Source organism: Lampris incognitus, chromosome 14 (genome assembly GCF_029633865.1).
Source record: "Lampris incognitus isolate fLamInc1 chromosome 14, fLamInc1.hap2, whole genome shotgun sequence".
Classification (NCBI taxonomy): domain Eukaryota; kingdom Metazoa; phylum Chordata; class Actinopteri; order Lampriformes; family Lampridae; genus Lampris; species Lampris incognitus.
The window spans coordinates 47144699-47166751 of record NC_079224.1 but is presented as its reverse complement, the minus strand read 5'-3'; the positions used below and the strand labels follow the sequence as shown (position 1 = coordinate 47166751).

At 43.3% G+C, this 22053-nt stretch overlaps 1 protein-coding gene across 1 annotated transcript in view; it reads right to left on the bottom strand.

Moving 5' to 3' along the window:
* The window catches only part of LOC130123525 (T cell receptor alpha chain MC.7.G5-like), a gene marked incomplete at its 5' end in the record, with an annotated part of 21815 nt that extends 1409 nt beyond the window's left edge, over positions 1–20406 (bottom strand). The window contains 4 exons of the mRNA XM_056292716.1: positions 1035–1073; positions 1187–1378; positions 4645–4696; positions 20107–20406. Coding sequence (XP_056148691.1) covers positions 1035–1073; positions 1187–1378; positions 4645–4696; positions 20107–20406 — 583 coding nt within the window. The remainder of the gene's footprint in view (positions 1–1034; positions 1074–1186; positions 1379–4644; positions 4697–20106) is intronic.
* Positions 20407–22053: the final 1647 nt, after the last annotated feature.

The window sequence follows — 22053 nt, the reverse complement described above, 5'->3', positions numbered from 1 at the left end:
TCTCAGCCTCAATAGAGAAGACCCTCATCCATGCCTTCATCACCACCCACCTGGATTATTGCAAAGGAGTCCTGTCTGGAGGACCTAGCAAAGCCCGACAGGCTTCAGTATGTGCAGAATTCAGCTGCCAGGGTGCTCACCCACACCAAGTCCTGGCAACACATCACTCCCACCCTTGTCCACCTTCACTGGCTCCTGGTCAAATCCTGACTTTCCTATCAAATCCTCCTCCTCCTCACTGATGAAGCCCTCCATGCCCTTACCACTCAGGACCTATCAGACCTCCTCAACCTCTATATTCTGTCCCAGAATCTGCAGTCTGCAGACACGGGCTTGCTTTCCATCCCCCACCACAACCTGTGGACTTTGGGGGTTAGAGCCTTTAGTGTGGCAGCCTCCACCCTTTGGAACTATATTCCAGCAGAGATCCACAACACTGCTTCTTTGGACAAGTTTAAAAGACTACTGAAACCTACCTTTTTACTAAGGCCTATGGTCTGTAGACTTTTAATCTTTGTTTTAATCCTTTCTATTGTTCTTATCTAGTGTAAAGTGTCATTGGGTTCCTTGAAAGGCGCTATACAAAACTAAATTGTTGTTGTTGTTGTTGTTGTTGTTGTTGTTGTTGTTGTTGTTCTATGAAGTCTGCAGCTTGTAATTTTGGCTCCAGGTAGCATGTGTATGCATGTCTATGTCTTTATCACAGCAACAACTGCAGAGAGACTCATGATGCCTGCATACACAAATCTGACCCCATCAACTTGTAAATATATATAAAATATGTAAATAAATAAAATAAAATGTAAGGTCACTATGTGCATTATTTTATCCTGTTGTGTAAGTCACCTTGTGATGTTGTTCAGGAAGGTGTGATATAAATAAAGTGTATTGTTATTTATTATGTATTGTTATAAATAATGCAGACAGTCAGTCCTAAAGGTCACATGTGAGAACAACAGTGGAAGTGCCTGCAGTGTAAACATGGGTTAGATGGGTCATATAAAGGTGTGTGATGGTATCAGTGGGGTCCATACCTGGCTCAAAAATGTCAGCATCACATGTCTCCTCTGGTTCTGAAAAGTCAGTACACTTGATTAACTGTCAGCAAGTTAGGTGAGGCTTTAAGTGAACATGGTTTTGACACGATGCTATCAAGAATGTACAATATGCGTCTTGGTGAAGTCACCTGTGCAGTTAAGCGTTCCAGGGGGAAACAGCGCCACCTGGCTGTAGAAGGAGTCCTCGTCAGGTCTGGTGGCCTCAGCTGCATTACCAAACACGTCTTGGGTTGCCTTGTAGGAGGTGAAATCTGTCGCCAGGCAGGCCTGTGTGTCGTTAGAGACACTTAGAAGGTAGTAGGAAGGCTCATAATTATCCTCTGTAGAAAAGAAAAACAAAACAACTTAATTATTGAGACTATTATATTGTTATATATTGACCCTGTGACGGCCTGGCGGCCTGTCCAGGGTGTCTCCCCGCCTGCCGCCCAATGACTGCTGGGATAGGCTCCAGCACCCCGTGACCCTGAGAGCAGGATGAGCGGTTTGGAGAATGGATGGATGGATTATTCTTATTATTATTATACGATAGTGCTCCTTAAGAAAGGTACAACGTGCTTGAGTTTGCATAACTGAGAATAACCAAATCCAAAACGAGCCACGTGATAATGGGCTGGCAGTTAAGGTTGGAGGTGGCACAGATAATCAGTATGACGTCACCGGTTATGAGTACAGGGAAAACTGTACAGTGTTTTTCTTTTTTAATTCTAGTCCTACGTTACCATGCCAACCTTATATTTACCCAATCAACTTTTAAATCTTATTTAAAGTAAAAATAAATCAGAGCAGATTAGGATATGTTTACAGGATAGTCAGCAATTTATGACCAGCAAATATTTTGTTTGTCTTTCTGTTTACTTGTTCATTTGTCTGTTTTCCATGCAAACAGGTTTTATGGACAGAGACGTTTGAGCAGCATAAAGACAACATGAAACCACATTTGTGTGTTTAATTTACTCGGTAGTGGTTGTACGGGGACGTCAGAATGTAGAAATAATTAAATCATTAATAAAACAATGTGGGACACTGCATTCTCAAAGCTAGCATAGCACAAGTCCAGTCAGGTGACAGTGGAGCATTAGCATGTCCACCATTCAAGATGTCAGTAAGAAGTGGAACATGAGGACTTTCACCATGGAGACAATTCACCTCAGTCAGCATCATTTCTGTTTCTTGTTGCTGTTGTTCAGCTCTCGTCATCAGAAAGAAAAGGAGGGGATTTACCTGACCTCTTATTGGCTGGAGCCTTTCACACTAACATATATATATACACACACACACACACATATATATATATATATATATATATATATATGTTAGTGTGATGCAACTTTTACCAATAAAGCATCATGATAAAGAATCCAACTTGTCTTCAGTGAGAATCTTTGAATTCCTGTCTTCCTGTCATGTTGTTCTGTTAGTTTTTAACAAACCTAAGTTATAACCATTAGTGCCATATTGTTTTAGTGAATGTTGAATTTAAACTTATTGGAGTCAATAGTCAACTTTGCTCCACGGCCAAAGATGATTTTGTTGTAGGTCGACACACAATGACTGAGACCTGATCAATAACCACCAGCCTTCAACAAGCCTTTTGAACACTCAAGTCTCCTTTCCCCTTTATTTATCATCCGTCCTCCCTGCAAACTCTTAACCCTACATGTCCAACTAATCACAACAAGACACATGTAAGCTGTTGGTAGAATATATTACAGTAGATTATCAACACACTTCATTTCATTCTTAACCTGCCTGCTGTGGGATTAGATGTGGCGCTATCTCCGTCTGTCTGATACTGACGTGACTCAACAAAAGCATCAGCTTGCAGAATATGTCTGCCCTGTTGATTCAGTCTTACAGAAGTACTTACTTGTACGGTTACTGTAGTTACAGTAACCGTACAAGTAAGATTACAGCAACACCTGCCAGCTTCAGATGGGCTCGTTTCCATCTTGTGCCTTTGTCATCTGCAATATTGTTTTTGGTGTAAAATGATGTAGCGTGAGGTCCAGCATTCATCAGCCCTTCATGGCTTCATCCTCACTCTGGCCTCCAGAAGCACACATCATCTTTATGCTTTGGTTTGTTTCTTTCATGGTAACGAGTCTCATGATAAACCTCCAGAGGCCTCCCCAAATATTCTCCCTGTTTGACCAGTCGCCCCCCCCCGCTACATTTAAACTGATGGGCTTACAAACCTCTTCAGACACCAACCAGAATGGGACTGGTTAAAAGATCATCTTCTTCTACATATTGTTGTTAAAAAACCTGACTTGTGTATAATAACTGGCTTTTCCCTCTTATTCAACTTACCAGATATGACAAACAACTGGGTCCCGGCTCCAACAGTCATGTTATCAGCACCTCCTCCCCACACACCGTGTTTGACTGCTAACTGAAAACCAAGGTCTCCTCAGCTACCCATGACAAGGTCAGTTGTCTTGTACCCTCAGCAAATAATCATGAAAACAAAACAAATCCCCTGGATTATTACTGGCCACAAAGCTTTCTGTACCAGTAAACACACTGGTCATTCTACTGACGTGTTTCTACCAGCAGTTTGGCTCCAGGACCAAAGTTGGTCCTGTAGCCCATGTCAAGCTACCTGCTCTGCTCATCGGCATGAAACCAAGCCAACATTATCCACATGAAATGAAACAAACACAAAGAGAATTTAACAAGAGATGAGACATTTCCTCAGCATCAACCCCACCACATCCAGCAGTTCATTCAGAGCTTCATCCATGTCAAACCCAGCATTTATCACCCCCACACACATGAACCTTCTGTCCCCCACATGTTTTAGGGCTCCAACACACGACTCTGACTCGCCACTGGAGACTAAATATTCTGCAACTCTTCCAGGGCTCCCAGTGTTCCCAGTACCGCTTACACCACCTACACCACCAGCCTCTAAAGTCCACTATGTTTACAAAATCCACTTCATAAGCCAACCCAACCACACATAATCACATGCAGGAAAAGGTCAAAGGTCTGAGTCCATTAAAAGCCACGTGTTCTGTCCACATGTCCTCTTAAGCATCAGTTAAAACATGCAAATTGTAAAATACATGAAATCTTTTTTCTATTACAAAATATTTTCCACATCAGGTTTTTGTCTCATTTGTATACATGTCTAACTTGCTGCAGTTTATAATAAGCAGGTTTATACCTGACAACTAAGAAACACTTTAGTGTGTGTGTGTGTGTGTGTGTGTGTGTGTGTGTGTGTGTGTGTGTGTGTGTGTGTGTGTGTGTGTGTGTGTGTGTGTGTGTATATATATATATATATATATATATATCTTAAATGTTTATCTCTGTCTGTATTTCTGTATTTTCTCATGCTAAGTGCAGTGATAGGAATTTTTAAGTCTTTTGAATATGTTTTATGAATTAACTTGGATTTATTTTGTGCCTGTTGGTTCTTCCATGACATAATCTTGATCTCTTAAAACCAGTTTTACCACAGGTGTCCATGTTAATGTTCATCTGTTTTCATTTTATTTGACGCCACCTCAAATATAAGGAACGTCTGATGTGTCAAAACAGAAAGTCGTTGCAATTTGTGTGTAGTTTTTGGACTTACCAGTGTCCACAATCAGTTTTGTCCCTCTGCCAAAGTGAAGCTTGTCCCCTGACTATTCACACGACATCACTGACTGTGACAAATACTGACCCTCCATCAAACGCTCATAGAAGCCATCACATGGAAAGAACAATAAAAACAAAAGCACTTCTCCAGTCTGCAGGAGTCAAACTTCACTCCACTTTCCCCACATGACGATATGTCCCCAGCTCAACATTTCCCCAGCGCCCGTCCATATTCTGACTCTCTAAAACTGAAGTTAAAGCAGAAGTTTATTGTCCCCTGAGCCTGACTATATGTCAGTCTGGGTAAGATGACCAGTAGGACAGAAATAACTCACTTAGCTGAACTTTTAAACTGATTCCTGGTCCAAAGGTGAGCTTGTCAACTGCAGCAGACGGCCACACTGCTCCAGTCCAGCACAAAAACCTTCCTCATCTCTGCAGCAAGCTAACACAGACACTGTTTCTACCAAGACACATAGGATTAGCACTCTTCACTATGACATTATATCATCCACCTCCTCTTCTCACGGACTAAATGTTCATATACAACATGTTTGCTATTCCCAAAATATCACGACACCATCATTCTGTTACAAGTATGATGCATGTCAACGTGTTGATGAATGAGGACGTTGTGGAGGACTTCCACTCAGATTGTCTGTTTTAGTACTATTAGACTAGAGATGGTTAAGTTACATAAGCTGTATACAACATTTCCTCTGTGACTGGGTCCTTTATAAGTATTTAGGTGTGGTTAATAGTTGTACAATACCCTCCCCACTGGGACCACTACCATCACCACTATTGATGGTTATGTGGGTAAGACCTATCATGCCCTGTACACCCTTTAATTAGCATGGGTACTATGACTACTGGTATTATCCCCTGCTGATATTACCAGTAAAACCACTACTGCTAGCCTCACTGCTTCTGCTGTCTTTGACCAGTGCACTTGCTGCTTCTGTTGCCAGAACAACCAGCACTAGATTACGTTTAGCAATACTAACATTTAACTTGGTCCAGCACTCCTTATGGTAAAACATTCTCCATCTGCTCTTCTACAAAGTACTGGCCTCTGATAAACTGTCATTTACAAAAGATACTGACCCAAATCCATGTTGCTGCCATGCTTGTGTTAAAAATTAACTCCAGTACGAGGTCATCATCTCCTGCTGGACGGAGGAGTAACATGTGAAAAGACATCCGGCGTATCTGACTCCCTGCAGATGGATTGGATTGGGCAGCCCGTCACCATTCAGCTCCCTTCATGATCAGCCAGTAGAAATGCTCATTCTACAGACACATAGCTTAAAAGTAAGTTGCTCTGTGACGTGCAGGAAGTAGGCACAACAGCTTCTCACCAACATCGTGCCTCCGGTGACCCGTTGGCCTGTATTCTCCACACCACGCTTCACCTGTGACCTCTATTTGGGGCATGACCCTATACATCTACATCACAGTCTCATTCTTTAGAAAAGAAAACACTTCCCTGGTTCTCTATTTTTAAAATGTGTCAAGGGAGATCCTATAGGTTCACTTCTTTTTTACAAAACAGAAAATGAGCTGCTTTGCAGTATGACTGAAGTTTAATGATGAAGAAAGGTTCACAGGGAGAGCTTTTTTTTTTTTGGTTGTACGTCCACTAAAAGAAAAAGTAAAGAGCACAAGAAGGCATGGCACTGAGTAAGAGACAAGTTTCAACCAAACCTTATTCATCAGGCAGCATGCAATGATTTAAATGAATCATGATAAATCAAGCACCCCATTAATAATAATAACTTTATTTATAAAACACTTTTCTAAAACAATGTTACAAAGTGCTTCACAAGGAAATAAAACCAGACAAGGCAAAAATAAGAGTAAGACCAAATAACTAACAGTAAAAATAAAAATAATATAAACAAATAGAAAAGACAACTTGGAGATGGGTTTGTAGTTACTTAGGGACAGGGGATCTAAATTAGGTTTCTCCAGCAATGGTTGAACAATGGCATGCTTAAAACTATGTGGAAAAAAAAACAGAGGCCAGAGAATTATGAAAAATTTGCAGAATAACAGGGCTGATAAGTGCAAATACCTCCTTGAGCAGCTTGGTGGGAATGATGTCTAAGATATAAATCTTTTGTAAAAGCTTTCATAAAAACAAAAGCTTTATGATGAGATAAAAAACAAAAACAAAAAACAACTACAGACCTGGTTTGTCTTAGTTCAATAGGAAGAGGGTTCCATATTGTGGGGGTTCTATTAGCAAAAGCCCAATCACTCTTTGTAAAAAACCGAGACCTTGGAATAACCAGCAGGGCTCCATCTGTAGATCTTAATTGTCGAGAGGATATTCACCAGGTCAATAAATTAGAAATGTATGTAGGGATATTAGAAATGTATTAGAAATGTATTTAAAGCCTTAAGCCGGAGCAATACAATTTTAAAATCAATTCAACATGTATCAGGGAGTCAGTGTATGGAAGCAATTACAGGACTGACATGGTCATGCCACTTTGTCCTGGTAATGAGCCGAGCAGTGGCATTTTGTACCAACTGCAGATGGTGGAGGGAGCCCTGATACCAGAATAAAGTGCTTTACAATATTCAATCTGAGAATAGATAAAAACATGTCCAACTTTTTGCAGATCGGCAATTGACAAAAATGACCTAATTTTGGATATTGTCTTGAGTTGGAGAAAGCATGACTAAACATGTTTTATTTGATTATCAAAACCGACGTTAGCACTGAATGTTGCCCCAGGATTCCTAGCAGCCTGCTTAAAACTACTTGACAGACCACCAAGATTAGTTACAAAAGTGCTGACGGGGTTTTATGGACATTTTCGGACATCCAGGATTTAATGCCAGAGGGTCAAGCTGTGAGATTTGCTAGGGCGCCAGGATCTGTGGGTTTTAGTGGCATGTATAACTGAGTGTCATCCAAATAAAAATGGTAAAGTACGTCATGATTTTGAATGACCTGGCCAAGGGGCAGCATGTATATAGAAAAGATAAGGGGCCAAGAACTGAGCCTTGATGGACACCATAACTCAACTGAGCCATCTAAGGAGCAACGTTACCCAGAACAACAGAAAAGGTTCTTTTGGTGAGTTAAGAGTGTAATAAACTAAGAGCCAAGCCCTTGATGCCAACCCAAGTCTGTAAATGATGTAAGAGGATTTTGTAATCGACTGTGTCAAAGGCAGCACTTATGTGGAGAAGACGAGAAGTGGAAGAACCATTAATAACAGAATCAATTACCCTAAAGAAAACGTTAGGATTGTGGTTATTCTTGATATTAGTTCAGAGAAGAATGCTGATCTCGCATCCTTAGCTGCCTTCTGGTAAATTAATATTTGGTTTTAAAGGCATTATGTGCTAATTCAGACTTGTTGACCTTCTATTGTCATTCAAATTTTCTACAGAGTCTTCTAAGGGCAAGAGTCTGATTTTTATTTGATTTTTATTTCCTAGTTTTAAATGATGCAATTTGGTGGAGGATGGATAGGCAGTGATCATTGAATGAATTTCACAGTGCATCTGGATTAATTAAGTAACTGCATCATCAGACTGGACAATTGGAAACTGCCTAGTACAATTCAAGGGACTGGGTTTAAATTCCTTGTGTAGCTCAAGAAACAAGGCACCAACTCTGCCATAGTTCTGACTGTCACACTAAACCCATACCCGAACAGTTCTGCAAGATATCTTGTGTTAAAGACTCAAATAGAGGTTCGATATTATATTCAGCTAACTTGTGCCTGGTACTTTGACTGATCAGCAGCTGTTTGTTGATAAATAATGCCAAAAGACATTAAAGTGCGTTGTTTTCAGATGGTTTTTAAATTGGTTGTCATTGTGTTGAAAATTAATTAAAACAAAGCAGGAAGAAAAAAACCTCACAAAAACAAATTCAACGTTCATCTAGAGGTGATAGAGATCGGCAAGATATCCAGCAGAGGGCAGCATCCCATCAGATGTTTACCAGCAGGTGGCTCTCCGTTTCATTCATACACAATTTAGTGCTGTGAAAATGTATATGTGTGTTTTATGAAACCTACATGAACATTCACATTTACTGGTGTGGCGTTGGGTTGCAATGAAAACCCTCAATCACATGGTTCTCTATAACTTGTTATATATGCATTTGAAATTACAGGAAATAAAGCAAATAAACTTTTCTGACTGCCCTCTATTCATCAGATCATCTCTATAATCATGTATGATATTCTAGAAATGCTCATTTTATCTACTGTAATGACACTGGGGTTTGGAGTCTTTGCTGGTCGGTGGTCATGTTGTCAGTCTAAGAATTTAAACTCATGCAACACCGTCAATGATTTGGAGACTCACTAGATAATGGATGAGTGAACAAGCAGGATATCACATACAGATAATCCATTGCCAATAATCTGAAGTGATCAACAAATCCACACATCAAACTCAACGAATAAATCTCCTTATACATCAGATTCTTTGTCACATGTTTGATAAGGAGTAGGAGGAAGTATACACTTATTTTGTCCCTACCCCTGATCAACTACTCTTAGTTAATTCATCTACTGTACATTACAAAAGGAAGAAGAAAGTAGAAAAAAATATGTCAATAAAATAATTTCTACATATAAAAACAACCCTAATATCACTCGGTGTCATATGAAGGAAAACGAAAGGGGAAAGAATGTAATTGGGAATATTTAAAGAAAAGTAAAACTTTAACAGTTAACACAACTCTTCATCATCCCTATATCTTTTTTAAATATTGTTTTATTAAAGTCTTCAACATACAAACACATCGGCAATGCCAGTATACTGTATAACAACAGAGCAGGCTAACAACAGTACACACAAACACGTCAAAGACAATGAGAACAAAACAAGGAAACAGGAATAGTAAATTAAAAAGAGACAAAACAAATAAAACATATATAAAAATAAAATAAGATAAAATAAAATCAAGTAAATAAAATCAAATAAAGCCAAGAAAAATAAAAAAGATAAAATAAAACAAATACAAATAAAATAAATAAAATAGAATAAAATAAAGTAAAGTAAAGTAAATTAAAAAATAGTTAAATTAAAATAATAATAATAAAATAAAATAAGTTTAAATACAATAAAATAGGACAATAGAATTTTTCAGGGGTTAAATTAGTTTAAATTGTTCTATAGTACAGAATGATTGTTGGGCATTTCTGTTTTTCATACTTTTTAGAGATGTGTAAAATGTCCCCAGTTGGTTTTTAAAGGCTGCTAAACAGGGTTGTGTTGTGTAAGGGAGAGGGGGACATGCTTCCATGTTGTGTTTCTATTACAAGTCCCTTGTCTTGCAGGAAAGTGGTCACCTGGTTCTCCACACACATCACTTCCTGGTCGTTGAGTTCTCCGCCGTATAGATCCGGTCTCAGTGCTGCGGCGTACTGTCGGTTAACCTCCAAACCACAGACAATACTGTCGTTCATATCGTGTATTGTTCCAGGTCATCCATGCGGTCTTCTAGAAGGACAGTTTTATCATCCCTCTCGTTGCTCAGCTCCCTTAGGGCTTTAATTTCGACCATCACGTCCTCAAGAAGGCTGTGTTTGTCCTGTTGGTCTTGGAGCGATTGATTTAGCTGACCAGTTTTTTGAAAACAACTCATATGAATTATTTTAGATTTAATCAAAGTAAAATAATTTGAATGCTAATGAGAAACGGATGAAACAAAAAAGGCACAGAGTAATGTGTTGTACAGACGCATGTTCACTCCACACAGAGCACTGTCAGCTGAGACCAACAAGAACACTTGTTGAAGTGTTTCTTGGAAACGGAAGCTGCTTCCAGATCGTAATCTGCAGGTTTGGTTTTTCAGTTAAAATGTGGTTTCATCTGCTGTGCCGGCCTACAGCATGCAACATTATCTACATGCACAAAACAATAACTACAGACACACAATATCAGAGGCCATGACAACCCATTTTCTTAACCAGCTTCTCACTGGAAGCAGTGAGGTCCTGTGCATTTTTAACCACAGGACTGAAAGTGCTTTACATGAAATGACTGCATCAGTGACGGTGGCTTTAACTACCGACACAAAACACCAACCACAGACAATATTATCTATTGACCGACATGAACTACAGACTGTAGGATGATATGGAAAATACCATTACCAGGATATCTGCTGACGTATGTAAACCACCGTGTTTAAGAACCCAGCTGAGAGTCAGCACACTGAGCTGTGTGGTAATGTAAAGTACAACATCAACCCAAGACTGGTTTTACATAATACTCCCTGAAACATTTCACACCTCATTTTAGGAGACATTTCAGCTGACCGCTTCTCGTTATCACTTTAGACAACAAAAGCAACAATGTTGTGTTATTGGCCATCCTACAGACACACAGCATTATTTACAGACCTGAAATAAGCAACTGACTAATACAGACAAATGATACTGACGCCAGTTTGACAAATGATCTCGACCGGAGTCACAATCACATCAGGAAAAACACATTCTTCCCCTGAGAAGCTGTGAACCCACACGACACAGCCACCACTCACACACAGCCTGATTACCCACATGTACATGTGGGTTCTTAAAAGAACTTGAAATGTTCTGCACCGTTTGATGCCGAACCGCTCAGTAGAACTTTTAGCCACTGACCAGTTACATCCTGTTAAAGTCCCTTTGGATTAAACCCACTACTTTTTATTCATTTGTTGATATATTAATATCTACTGCATCCATATAAGTGTATTTGCTCAGAGGACGTTGGTACTTTCAGAAGGACTGCTGGGAAATTAAATACCTGCTTGATAAAATGAGAAGACTTCACTGAGCGATCCCGTCGATATTAGACATGGTGATAAACTCCAGGTCAAAGCGGATGAACACATTTGTTGAACAGGACTCAGGAAAGTACCATAACGTAGGTTTGGAGCCGTGTGGAGGTTTTGGGGATGTTGGATCTGTATCGACCGCTAGAGACCAACACTTGGACAGTGAGCAGAACATTTAAAAGCAGGGCTTTGACGAGGAACCCTCTCAACCCGTTCACCAGCAGCACCGCGAGTTGGGCCTGATATATTCTGCACAGCAAAAGAGTCATTTTACTCTCCAGCCCAAAGAGACAAACAGCGAACAAACCACTTTCCCCGTCTCTACTTTCTGTGGAATCACTTACATCCACACACCTCTTCCTCACAGAAGTTCACTTGAAAATAAAGCAGCACAATCAGCTCTGAGAGACTGGCCCTGCTGACCAGACAACATGTAAAACCATTTGAAAACGTCATTAAAACTTTGGCTTTCCAACAAAGCAGCAGTGATTTAATCAGGGAAATAGAAGTGTGTACATTTTAAGAAGCTCCTGTTTTCAAATCACATTTACTAAGAAAAGTTCTTTAGGTCACTGGTTACAAAAGCTAAGCCTTTAATATAGCCATCCATCACTTCTCCATCATTCATCCATGATCATTCTCTCTGTGCCACTGCTCTCAGCACTAGTTGTTTCAGTGTGCATAAAGAGTTTAAATCAGGAATCCAACAGGTTATCAATACTCTGATTAAATTCACATTGTTTGGGGGCTGTACAATTGGACATATTTATTTTCCAAAGTGATTAGAGAATGTTGAGGCTATTATAAGGTGGTCTGTTGATACCTTTCCTGTTTCTGGACTTTAGTTTCATGTCCTATTCTGCCATCTCCACCAGGACTAACCTGACAACTACACATTTAAAATAAAAAATACAATTATTTCCCCTGTTCTCAACTGAATAAATGAACCAGCATGCAGAAAAAGTATTTCCTTACCTTTTGGTTGGACCGTGAGACGGATGGGCGCACCGAAGATAATATCCCACCCCGTAGCACAGTATTAAAGCCCCCTACAAAAACCCTCCTTCAGCAGACGTCTCTAATTAAATGGACATGATCTATTGTAATATCTGGACTGTGCTGTGTGACACGGAGTGAATTATCAGCACAGCCTAGATGTTGAATTTCAAGGTTTAAAAAACACAGGACTTGAAATGTTTCTACTCAGTAAAACACGACGGATCTTAACAACGTTTGTGTTCAGCAGTTATTCTACCATTTAACCAGCAGGGAATATTTAACCAAGACAAAGAGCTGCTTTCTCTGACGAGTCTGGATGAAATGAGGACCCTTCCAGGCTCTTACCAATGGAAGGACATGGGGAGGTTTCTGCTGAGCTCCGTCTGAACATTCAGTCCCCATGGTGTGTATGAACCCCACTTCTTCTTTCAGCTTGTTCCCTGTTTCTCAGGGGTCGCCACAGCAGATATTATGATATGTATGAAACCCACACGGAGAGAAAAGCCCCGACAGAAACTCTGTGGTGGTTTCTGAAAGGCAAGACAGATGAAAAAGGAAGAGACACGTGTTTGATTCCCATGTAGACGTTACACAGGGTAAAACACATCAGAGGTGATGCTAAACAGGAGGATGTATTTGATTACAGTCTCTGGAATTGTCATGAAAGAGTGTTTTGGTAAATGTGCAGTGATATGCTGTCTGCAAACTGAAGAGTTATTTCATGAGAAAGCTGAACTGAGATGTGTCAGGGACAAACTTCCCCCTTTTACTGCTTTTTACAGTTTGTAAGTTTTGATTCCTGTTCATTTTCGGTATGATTCATTGTGCTGATTTAGGTACAAAACAAAGCAGCCACTGAGGACGCACAAGCCAGTGCATTCTTACTGTCCATCCCAAGCCCGGATCAATGGGAGGGGGGGGGTGGTCAGGAAGGGCATCCGGCATAAAACCTTTGCTGAATCAAATATGTGGATCATAAATCAGATTCCCATAAGAGATCGGTTGAGGTCCGGGTTACCAACGACCACCACCGGTACTGTGGACCAGCAGGGTGTCGATGGAAACTATGCTGCTGTTGGGTGAAGGAGAAGGAGAAGGGGAGGCCTGTCCAGAGGCAGCGGGAGAAGGAGAATTCAGTTGTCTTGGTGCATGTTCAGTAACCCAGGTGAGATGATCACACAAGGTTGGATCAGTTCATCTGGATACGACGTTTATTGGGGGCACCGTTTCATCCCTCAACCAAGAGACACCCATCCATCATTCATCATCCATCCATCCATCATCCATTCATCCATCTATACATTATCCATACCGCTCATCCCAACCGGGGTCACGGGAAGCTGGAGACTATCCCAGCAGCCATTGGGCGGCTGTTGTGTTCCCCGTAAGGTCCAGGGGATGAGCGGAAGTAACAAAGAAAATAAAAGTGTCCTGGGGGAAGAAGAAAGGTGGGAGGTGGATCCAGGTGTAAAATCACATAGATTTATTTACACATATGAACCTTCAGTCAAAATATAGAATAACAAGGCAACTAAAGATGCTAGCTCTTAGCTAACCAGGCTTAGCTAACAAAACAAATTCCAATCAAACAAACAAACAAACAAACAAACAAACCAGAACAATTAAGAATGTCTCGCTCCGTCTCGAGGAGTAACGGATGTCGACACAGAAGCTCGCTCTCTGGCTGCCACCAATGGCCCACTGGCCCTGTTGGGTGTCTCTCTCCAAGGTACGTATATACCCAGCTGATGAGCAATTGGGGCACCTGGGCTCTCTCAGCAGTTCCACAGTAGGCGGGGCATTACCTGGAGAGGCAAGATTACACACACGGGGCACTAGGGCCGTAACACCCCTCCCTTAAAAACACACCCTAGCTTTGTATACGAGAGGGTCATTGTAGACACACAACAGTAGGGCCGTAACAGAGGCAGACAGGGAGACACCCCGGACAGGGAGACACCCCGGACAGGGAGACACCCCGGACAGGGAGACACCCCGGACAGGGAGACACACCGGACAGGGAGACACCCCGGACAGGGAGACACCCCGGACAGGGAGACACCCCGGACAGGGAGACACCCCGGAGAGGGAGACACCCCGGACAGGGAGACACCCCGGACAGGGAGACACCCCGGACAGGGAGACACCCCGGACAGGGAGACACCCCGGACAGGGAGACACCTCGGACAGGCCGCCGGTCCATCACAGGGCTCACACACACACACACACACAACGACCCGGGACGACCCCCAAGGTTGGACGACCCCGGGGGTTTGAACCCAGGACCTTCTTGCTGTGAGGCCACCACGCTAACCACGGCACCACTGTGCTGCCCAACTGAGTGTCCTCGTCAGTCTCAACTGACTGCAGGTGTCCCACCCTTATCAACAATACAGAGGCATAACGAGCCAAACCAACGAGCAGCTTGCCATGTAAACATGGGGGTGAGCATTAACTAGAGTCTCAGGGCTCATGTGTGGTGTTCACAGAGGGTTGGGAATGTGTGTTGCTGTCGCCATCTTACAATGCTGGGGCTGCAAACACATGAACTGACTCAAGTGTCTGTGAAAGTGGTTTGTTGACATGTTGTGTATTACTGTTAAACATACTACGGAGTACCTCGTAGGGAGTACTGGCACATCATTAGCTTTGTAGATACCCTCATATGGAAATGAAGTCTATCCACTTGTTTCTAACGTCTTGTTATGTGAGAAGACGGCAAACTAAGGATGTCACTGTACAAGACACCGTGTTCCCTCTGTGTGTGTGACCATAAAGACTTTGGCTTGACTTTGAATGTGACAGTACAACTTGTACCACATGGAATGAACCACACACACACACACACACAAAGCTTTGGCTGGGTTAAGTTGGGGCAGTAGAAGTCACAGGGATGTGTACTGGACTGTAGTTGTGGAGTTGTCCCGTGGGGCTTTCAGGCTCTCTCAGAAGGCCGCTGTGTTGGACCTTTTAAACACTTAGATAAAGACCGACAACCCCTGCCAACGCTTTGCTGCCTGTCCAGAGGAAAAACCAGGTCCAGGAATTTCATCAAGCTCGGATTTGGTCACACATGCATATCTGCACAGACAGCAGCCCAGCCAGCAGAACCACAAGATGGTCTTAACCACACACAACGGAAGGCCGTCTCCACAAAAACAGGAAGTTATATAATGAAAGGAAGGCTTCAAGACAGCAGCCAAGACCCCCATTCACAATCAATCAATCAATCAATCAATCAATCAATCAATCAATCAATCAATCAATCAATCAATCAATCAATCAGACTTTATTTGTATAGCACTTTTCATACAATCAAATGTAACACAAAGTGCTTCACACAATAAAACAATTAAATCTGCCACCTCACAAAAAGTACAAACAGGTCTTATAAAAGTACAGACAAGTTTAAAACTGATGTAGTAAAATAAAAGTGTGGTACACACTGATACACGTAGTGGAACCACCACGAATGAGTAGACTGGCTAGCCGGTTGGCTAACGGGTCGGCCTCTTTAGTCGACTGGTTAACTTAGTCGCCCGTGGTGTGGGAGACGTGGGTTTGAGTCCCGGCTGTGGCGGTTCCCGGCTGCCCCCCTGAATTTGCTAAACTCTAAACCAGGGTAGTGAATTCAGGGGGCAGCCGGGAACCGCCACAGCCGGGACGTGAACCGTTGGCGTCCCGGCTGCGTGTAGGCTTGTTTGTGTTGTCCATGTGTTGTGCGGGGTTTCCTACAGTCATCACCACCCGGTGGGACGTTGTGTGGTGTGACATGTGTACAGTGGCTGTTGTTGCTGGTTGGGATGGCTGGAGGTGTGACAGCAGGAGTACCTGTGTGATAGGTGGCTACTGACAGGACATCCAGAAAACACACACATTTACACACTGGGGACACAAGTCCAGCTGGCTTCACTACCAAGCTGGAGATCTGGTGGCTCAGCAGGGGGCAGAGGAAAAGGACCCAGGTGTCGTGGCCGATAGTTCAGCTGAATGTCACTCGCACATTTCTGAAAAGTTAAACAGCAGACTCTCTGCTGGCGGCCACTAGAAGAGCTGTGATAAAGCTGAGTAAGGAAATAGTTTCTCCATCATATAAATCCTTGGTGGGACCTCCTCTTGAATTGGCAGGCTGGGTCTGGTGTCCTGATGAAGTGAAACCTGTAGAGAAGCCTGAGAAGGTTCAGAGAAGAGCTGCTAAACTAATCCCAGGTCTGGAAGAGGTGTCACATGAAGAGAGGTTCAGAGAGGTACAACTACCAACTCCAGTACACAGGACACATAGAGGAGACATGATGGACGTCTGTCAGCTTGCTCCCACAATGTATGACGTCACAGATGAGCCTGCTGTCTGGGGTTGTGCTGACAGGTGTGAGTTAAGAGGGAACTGCTTAAAACTAGTCCCATTAAAGTGTCCCTCTGAAAAGAGAAACAGCTTCTCCACATTGGTGCTGTAAGAGCATGGAAGGACCTTCCAGAGGGGTGGTGCAGCGCCCCCACTCCACCCTTCTAAACACAGAGTACACACACGGTGTCCACAAAGGACTGGGATACAATGATACAGCTGGGTTGTGACCACTGTGAGGGTTGTGTGACTGTGATTACTTGTCAGACTCATGTATTTGTGGGACTTGTGATCGTGTGTGAGATCATTGTGATTGTAATAACTACATTGTGGGTCTTTGTGTGTGGTTGTTTGTGTGACTGGTGGAGTCTGGTGTAGAGCATTTGGATCCTGTGCCAGAAAACGTTTCATTAAACTTCATTAAACTTCATTAAATAACAGCCTGTCAGAATAAATGCAGGTCTCTAAGAGAACTCTGTGTGTGTGTGTGTGTGTGTGTGTGTGTGTGTGTGTGTGTGTGTGTGTGTGTGTGTGTGTGTGTGTGTGTGTGAGGGAAAGAAAATGTAATATTCCAGTAAAGTAATGTGAACATAAATACATGTAACTGTGTTTGTGTAGTGTGGTACTGCAGCATGTCAGTAAATGTGTACTGATAGCAGGTGTGAAGTATTCTGCTTCTACTCAGTACTAATACTAATTACTAACAAGTACTAATATTTTTAACATCACACTTCATAATTAATCTGGAGAGTAAACAACAGTTTTTGAGGTTCACATTTCAATTGTTCAGTGATTAAGACGTGTACTTTGAATGGAAAGAAGCATGAAAGGAAAAAGTGGCTGTGATAAAGCATGAATTAACATGAATTAACATGAATTACCATGAATTAACATTAATTAACACGAATTAACACAAGTTAACAGAATCCATCTGAGAGAAAGCTGTGGTTTGATCACCACTTCCCTTCTCTCTGAAGAAGACTGAGATATCTGGCTCCAAGTTTTTGTAAAGACTCTTCTAGACTTTCTATCACTGTGGGTCTTCCCAGACTATCTGTCACTGTGCATGCCAGAACACAGTAGTAGAGAGCAGTGTCTGCCAGGGTTACATCTGTTATGGTGAGTTCAGTTGATGTATAAGATGTTATGGTTTGATAACGAGGATCAGGGATGTTTCCCCATGTGCTCCATGTCCCGGCTCCTTTAAAGAGGATAAACTGAGGTGCCTGGTTAGGATGTTGTCTGAACCAGTAAAGTCCAACACCAGCAGCACTTGTCTGGTAAGAGCATGTCAGGGTGACAGATTCTCCTTCTCTTCCATTGACTTCCTGTTTTACAGGAGAGATGCTGTGCTGTCCAGCTATCATCCCTGGAAACAAGTAGAGAAAATGAAGCTATTAGACTGACATTGTCCATGAGGGTTGGAGGAGAAGACCGTGGAGAAACTCTTCATAACGTGATGAAAACTGTTCCTATTCATGTAAATAAGAGAATAAAAGGTGTTTTATCATCATCTAAATCTTCTTCCAAACTACCACCTATAAGATGTGGAAATATCCAAGAAGGTGCTGCAGAGAAAAGGTGTCGTGGTGGTAATTCAGTGAGTTAGTGTGGGCTTTGTGTGTTGGTTGTTGTCCATATTGAGCCTGCTGGTGATGGTAAATGTGTGTGTCTGCTTGTCAGCCTGTATGGTCAGAGTCAGTGTGCAGCAGGTTGTCATGGTGACAGCAGACTCACCTGTTAGTACAGAAAGGAACCAGATGAGATGGAGCAGCATGCTGCTGTTAGTTCAGCTGTCTCTTTAGTTGCACTGTGGACTTTACCAGTCCTTCCTGCTAACGTCCTCCCCTCATAGTGTGTCTGGCTCCTCCTATTCACCCACTGTTCACACCAACCTCCTCACTACTCCTCACATGCCAGCCAACCTCTGTGTCCTTCACTAGACCCACTAGCAGCTGTTTTACTGCATGTCCACATGGCTCTTCTGCTGCTGCTGCTGCTGCCTTCATTTACTCCATTCATCTCATATGGCTGCTTTGTGTGGGAGACGGTGTTGGATTTAATGGGGTTTTATTCTCAGTCCAGTTAAATCTCTCATAAAACCTGGATGACTTCTACAACACAATGGCCTGTTACTGATTTTGTTGAGAGCAGAACTTCAGCTCACTCAGATTTGGACCGAACATGAATGTTTTGTTGCTACAAAAGTGTTTTTTTTAAATGATCACATTTTATTAATCAGAACCAGAACCAGAACACTTGATTCGTCCCGAGGGGAAATTGGGTTCTACTACAGACACTCACGCTCCAGTAAGAAAAAACTAGAAACTAACAAGATACAAGATAACAAGAAAACAGAAACAAATAGAAACAAGAAAACAGAAACAAATAGAAATAACAGATACAATAAGAAATAGAAATAAGAACAAAATACATCAACAAGCATGGAGCACATACCAGCCTATCTATACTGCACTAGCGCAGCACACCACCACAGCACAAACACCCCCCGGCAGGGTGAAACAGGTGAGGGGCAGTCCAGTGGCCATTACCTCCGAGTGTCTGACCCTCTGAGGGAGCAGCTGTACAGTTTGATGGCCACAGCCAGGAATGACCACCTGTGGCGCTGTAGAGCATTTCGGCAGAATGTGGTGAGCTAGCGTGGAAGAAGACGTCGTGAGGCAGAGATTTCACCTTCATGGCGATCCCCGTGTCCCGTACACCGTCCGAGCCCGGGACTGCTCTTTTATTTACCAACGAGACAGAGTTCAGCACTTCCCAAGACCCCCCGACGTCACAACAGGACACGTTAGTCCAAGTCACGGTCCTACAGTCAGCCAGTCAGTACATGGTCTTCTACTTAGTCCGGGTCGAACCCCCAAACACACCCCAACATGAAGAGAACATGTGGACACGTGGAAATACGACATGGGTCATAACAATCTCCCACTCCCATGATCCTTTGGGCAGAACAAGGTGTAATACTGCGGTCCATCCGCTTGGGGTCACTACAATAATTGTCTCAATAACAGAAGGTTTAAAACATGAAGCATTGGCACAGCTAGTTTGTGTAGTTGGACTGCAGATGAAGATGTGTTATTGTAGTGTTGGCAGTGACGTCAGAAACATCAGCAGTTGTAGGAAGCTGGCTTGTCAACCTGTCCCACGTGTTTTTCTTCAACAAGGAGCCGATGAGATTAGAATGTGAATACTGCCCTCTAGTGGATGTGGGTTAACATCGTGTGGTCTCTGGATTCTTGATAGACCCTCCAAAGGTTTGTGTAGTAGGTTCTGCAGTTTCCTGTCACTTTGGGCCTCAGAGCACAGTAGTACACAGCAGAGTCAGACAGCTGCAGACTCTGGATCTTCAGAGGAACTGGTCTTGAGCTGGGATCCAGGCTGGAATCAGATCTCTCCTCGAACCCGTCCTCTGTGTCCCCTGATCCATAAGAATAGGGTCTCCGAATGAATGTGGGCTTGTCGTCTGCAGCCTGTCTGTACCAGTAAAGAGATGGACTGGTGTTATAGTGAATGTCCAGTGTTACTGTCTCTCCCTCACTAACAGTCACACCTCCTTTGGGTTGGAGCACGTTGTCTTTTTGAGCTCTGCATTCTGTGGGACAACAACAGACGGTGTCAGTGTGAGGAAAAGAATCAACAAGACAAAGTTCAGATTAATAACAAGCAAACCAAGAGTTACATTTCACGTACTCCAAAATGGCTGAGAGGGTTATTGCATTGTGACATCATCCACAATAGCTCGCTGGAAAGAAGAAAAACGATGGAGGTGCATTCTCCGTGCCAATCCCGGACAATATGACCCCCTGTGGTCATATGTCCTCCCACCGACCCCGTATTGGCACGCCCACCGGAAGCGCTATTCCCCTTTCCATCTCCAACTAAATGAGATCGGTCGATGGCTGTTTCTCTCTCGCTGGGACTAAGAGGAAAGCTGCAAATACGCAAGTAATCTAGTGATATACTGGTATATTAGATACTAACTTATAGTTAGTTTACCTTTTATCGCCAAGATGTTCGTTAATCCGGTCGATGTGGCCGCATTCTACGCTTGGTGCGGGTGTGTTAAACCGGCGACGCTCCGATGGGACCCCCATCCGGACTGTGTCTCCCATATCCCGCATGTTCACTACACGGGCTACTTGAGGGATGTAGACCTTAATGAGATCGACTGCAATTTCTGTAAAACCATCAGAGGATCGGGGCGCCAAAGGTGGGCTTTCCTGTACCGTCAAAGATGGGGACTTGCAGATCCCTTCGCACCTGCTAACGAGGCGGCTAGCATGGTGCTACCTAGCTATAGCCATGGGGCGGAGGCTAGCAACATCCCTCCGATGCTTCCTAGCTACAGTCACGGGACGGCGGCTAGCATTAGCATCCCTCCGGAGCCAGAGGCTATCCCACCATCCGGGATAGTTAGAGAGGACTGGATCAATGAGATCCTATCTCTCCCTGGTGAATCCGTGGCATGTTATTCGGCGGGTGCGGAACCCGAGGATTCACTGCCTGAGGAAGTAGACGATCAGGGCGTGGAAGACGACCAGCCAAGTTCGTCTCAACCAAACAAAGATGGTGACGCCATGCAACGTGGGTCCGAAACATTCCTCGCCAGTTTCCGCGATCTGTTCGCGCGAGCGGTCAAGTCTGCCGACATCGTTACCGAGCCGGGCAATCCTCAAGATCCGGTGGTAGCCGATTTTCCACGAATGGCAGAGAGGGTCAGGGACTCCACTCTACCACCTTATCCTCACATCGAACGAGCGTTTAAGCGGGCGGAGGCGGATCCGCTACTTAAATCGTCCTCAAAGTTCAGTCAGAAGGGGGTTGACGTCTTAGCAGTCGAGGTTAGGAACCTCAACTACAAAGACTGGAAAATTCCGCAACCAGAGAGGGACGTTTGATCGTTCAACCCTAACACCAAGGTGGGGTCTCGCGATACTCCCAAACACCCTTCGCAGTGGGGCCAACAGGTGGATCGTTACGCGTGTGATGCATGGCACGCCAGTACACGCGCAGCTGGACTCGTCTCAACGGCTTGGATGATAACGGCGTACATGCGCAAGCTCTGCAGCCTATCAAACGTCAAGCAAAGCAAAGCCGCCATCGCTACAGCAGGTATCGACGGGGCCGAGTTCGGTGACGTAGTGGCCAGCGAAGCAGGTTGTGAGTACATCTTGGAAATGGAACGCATAGCTGACTCCCTGGGATCGCTGCTGTATTCCATCGCTCTAGAGTGC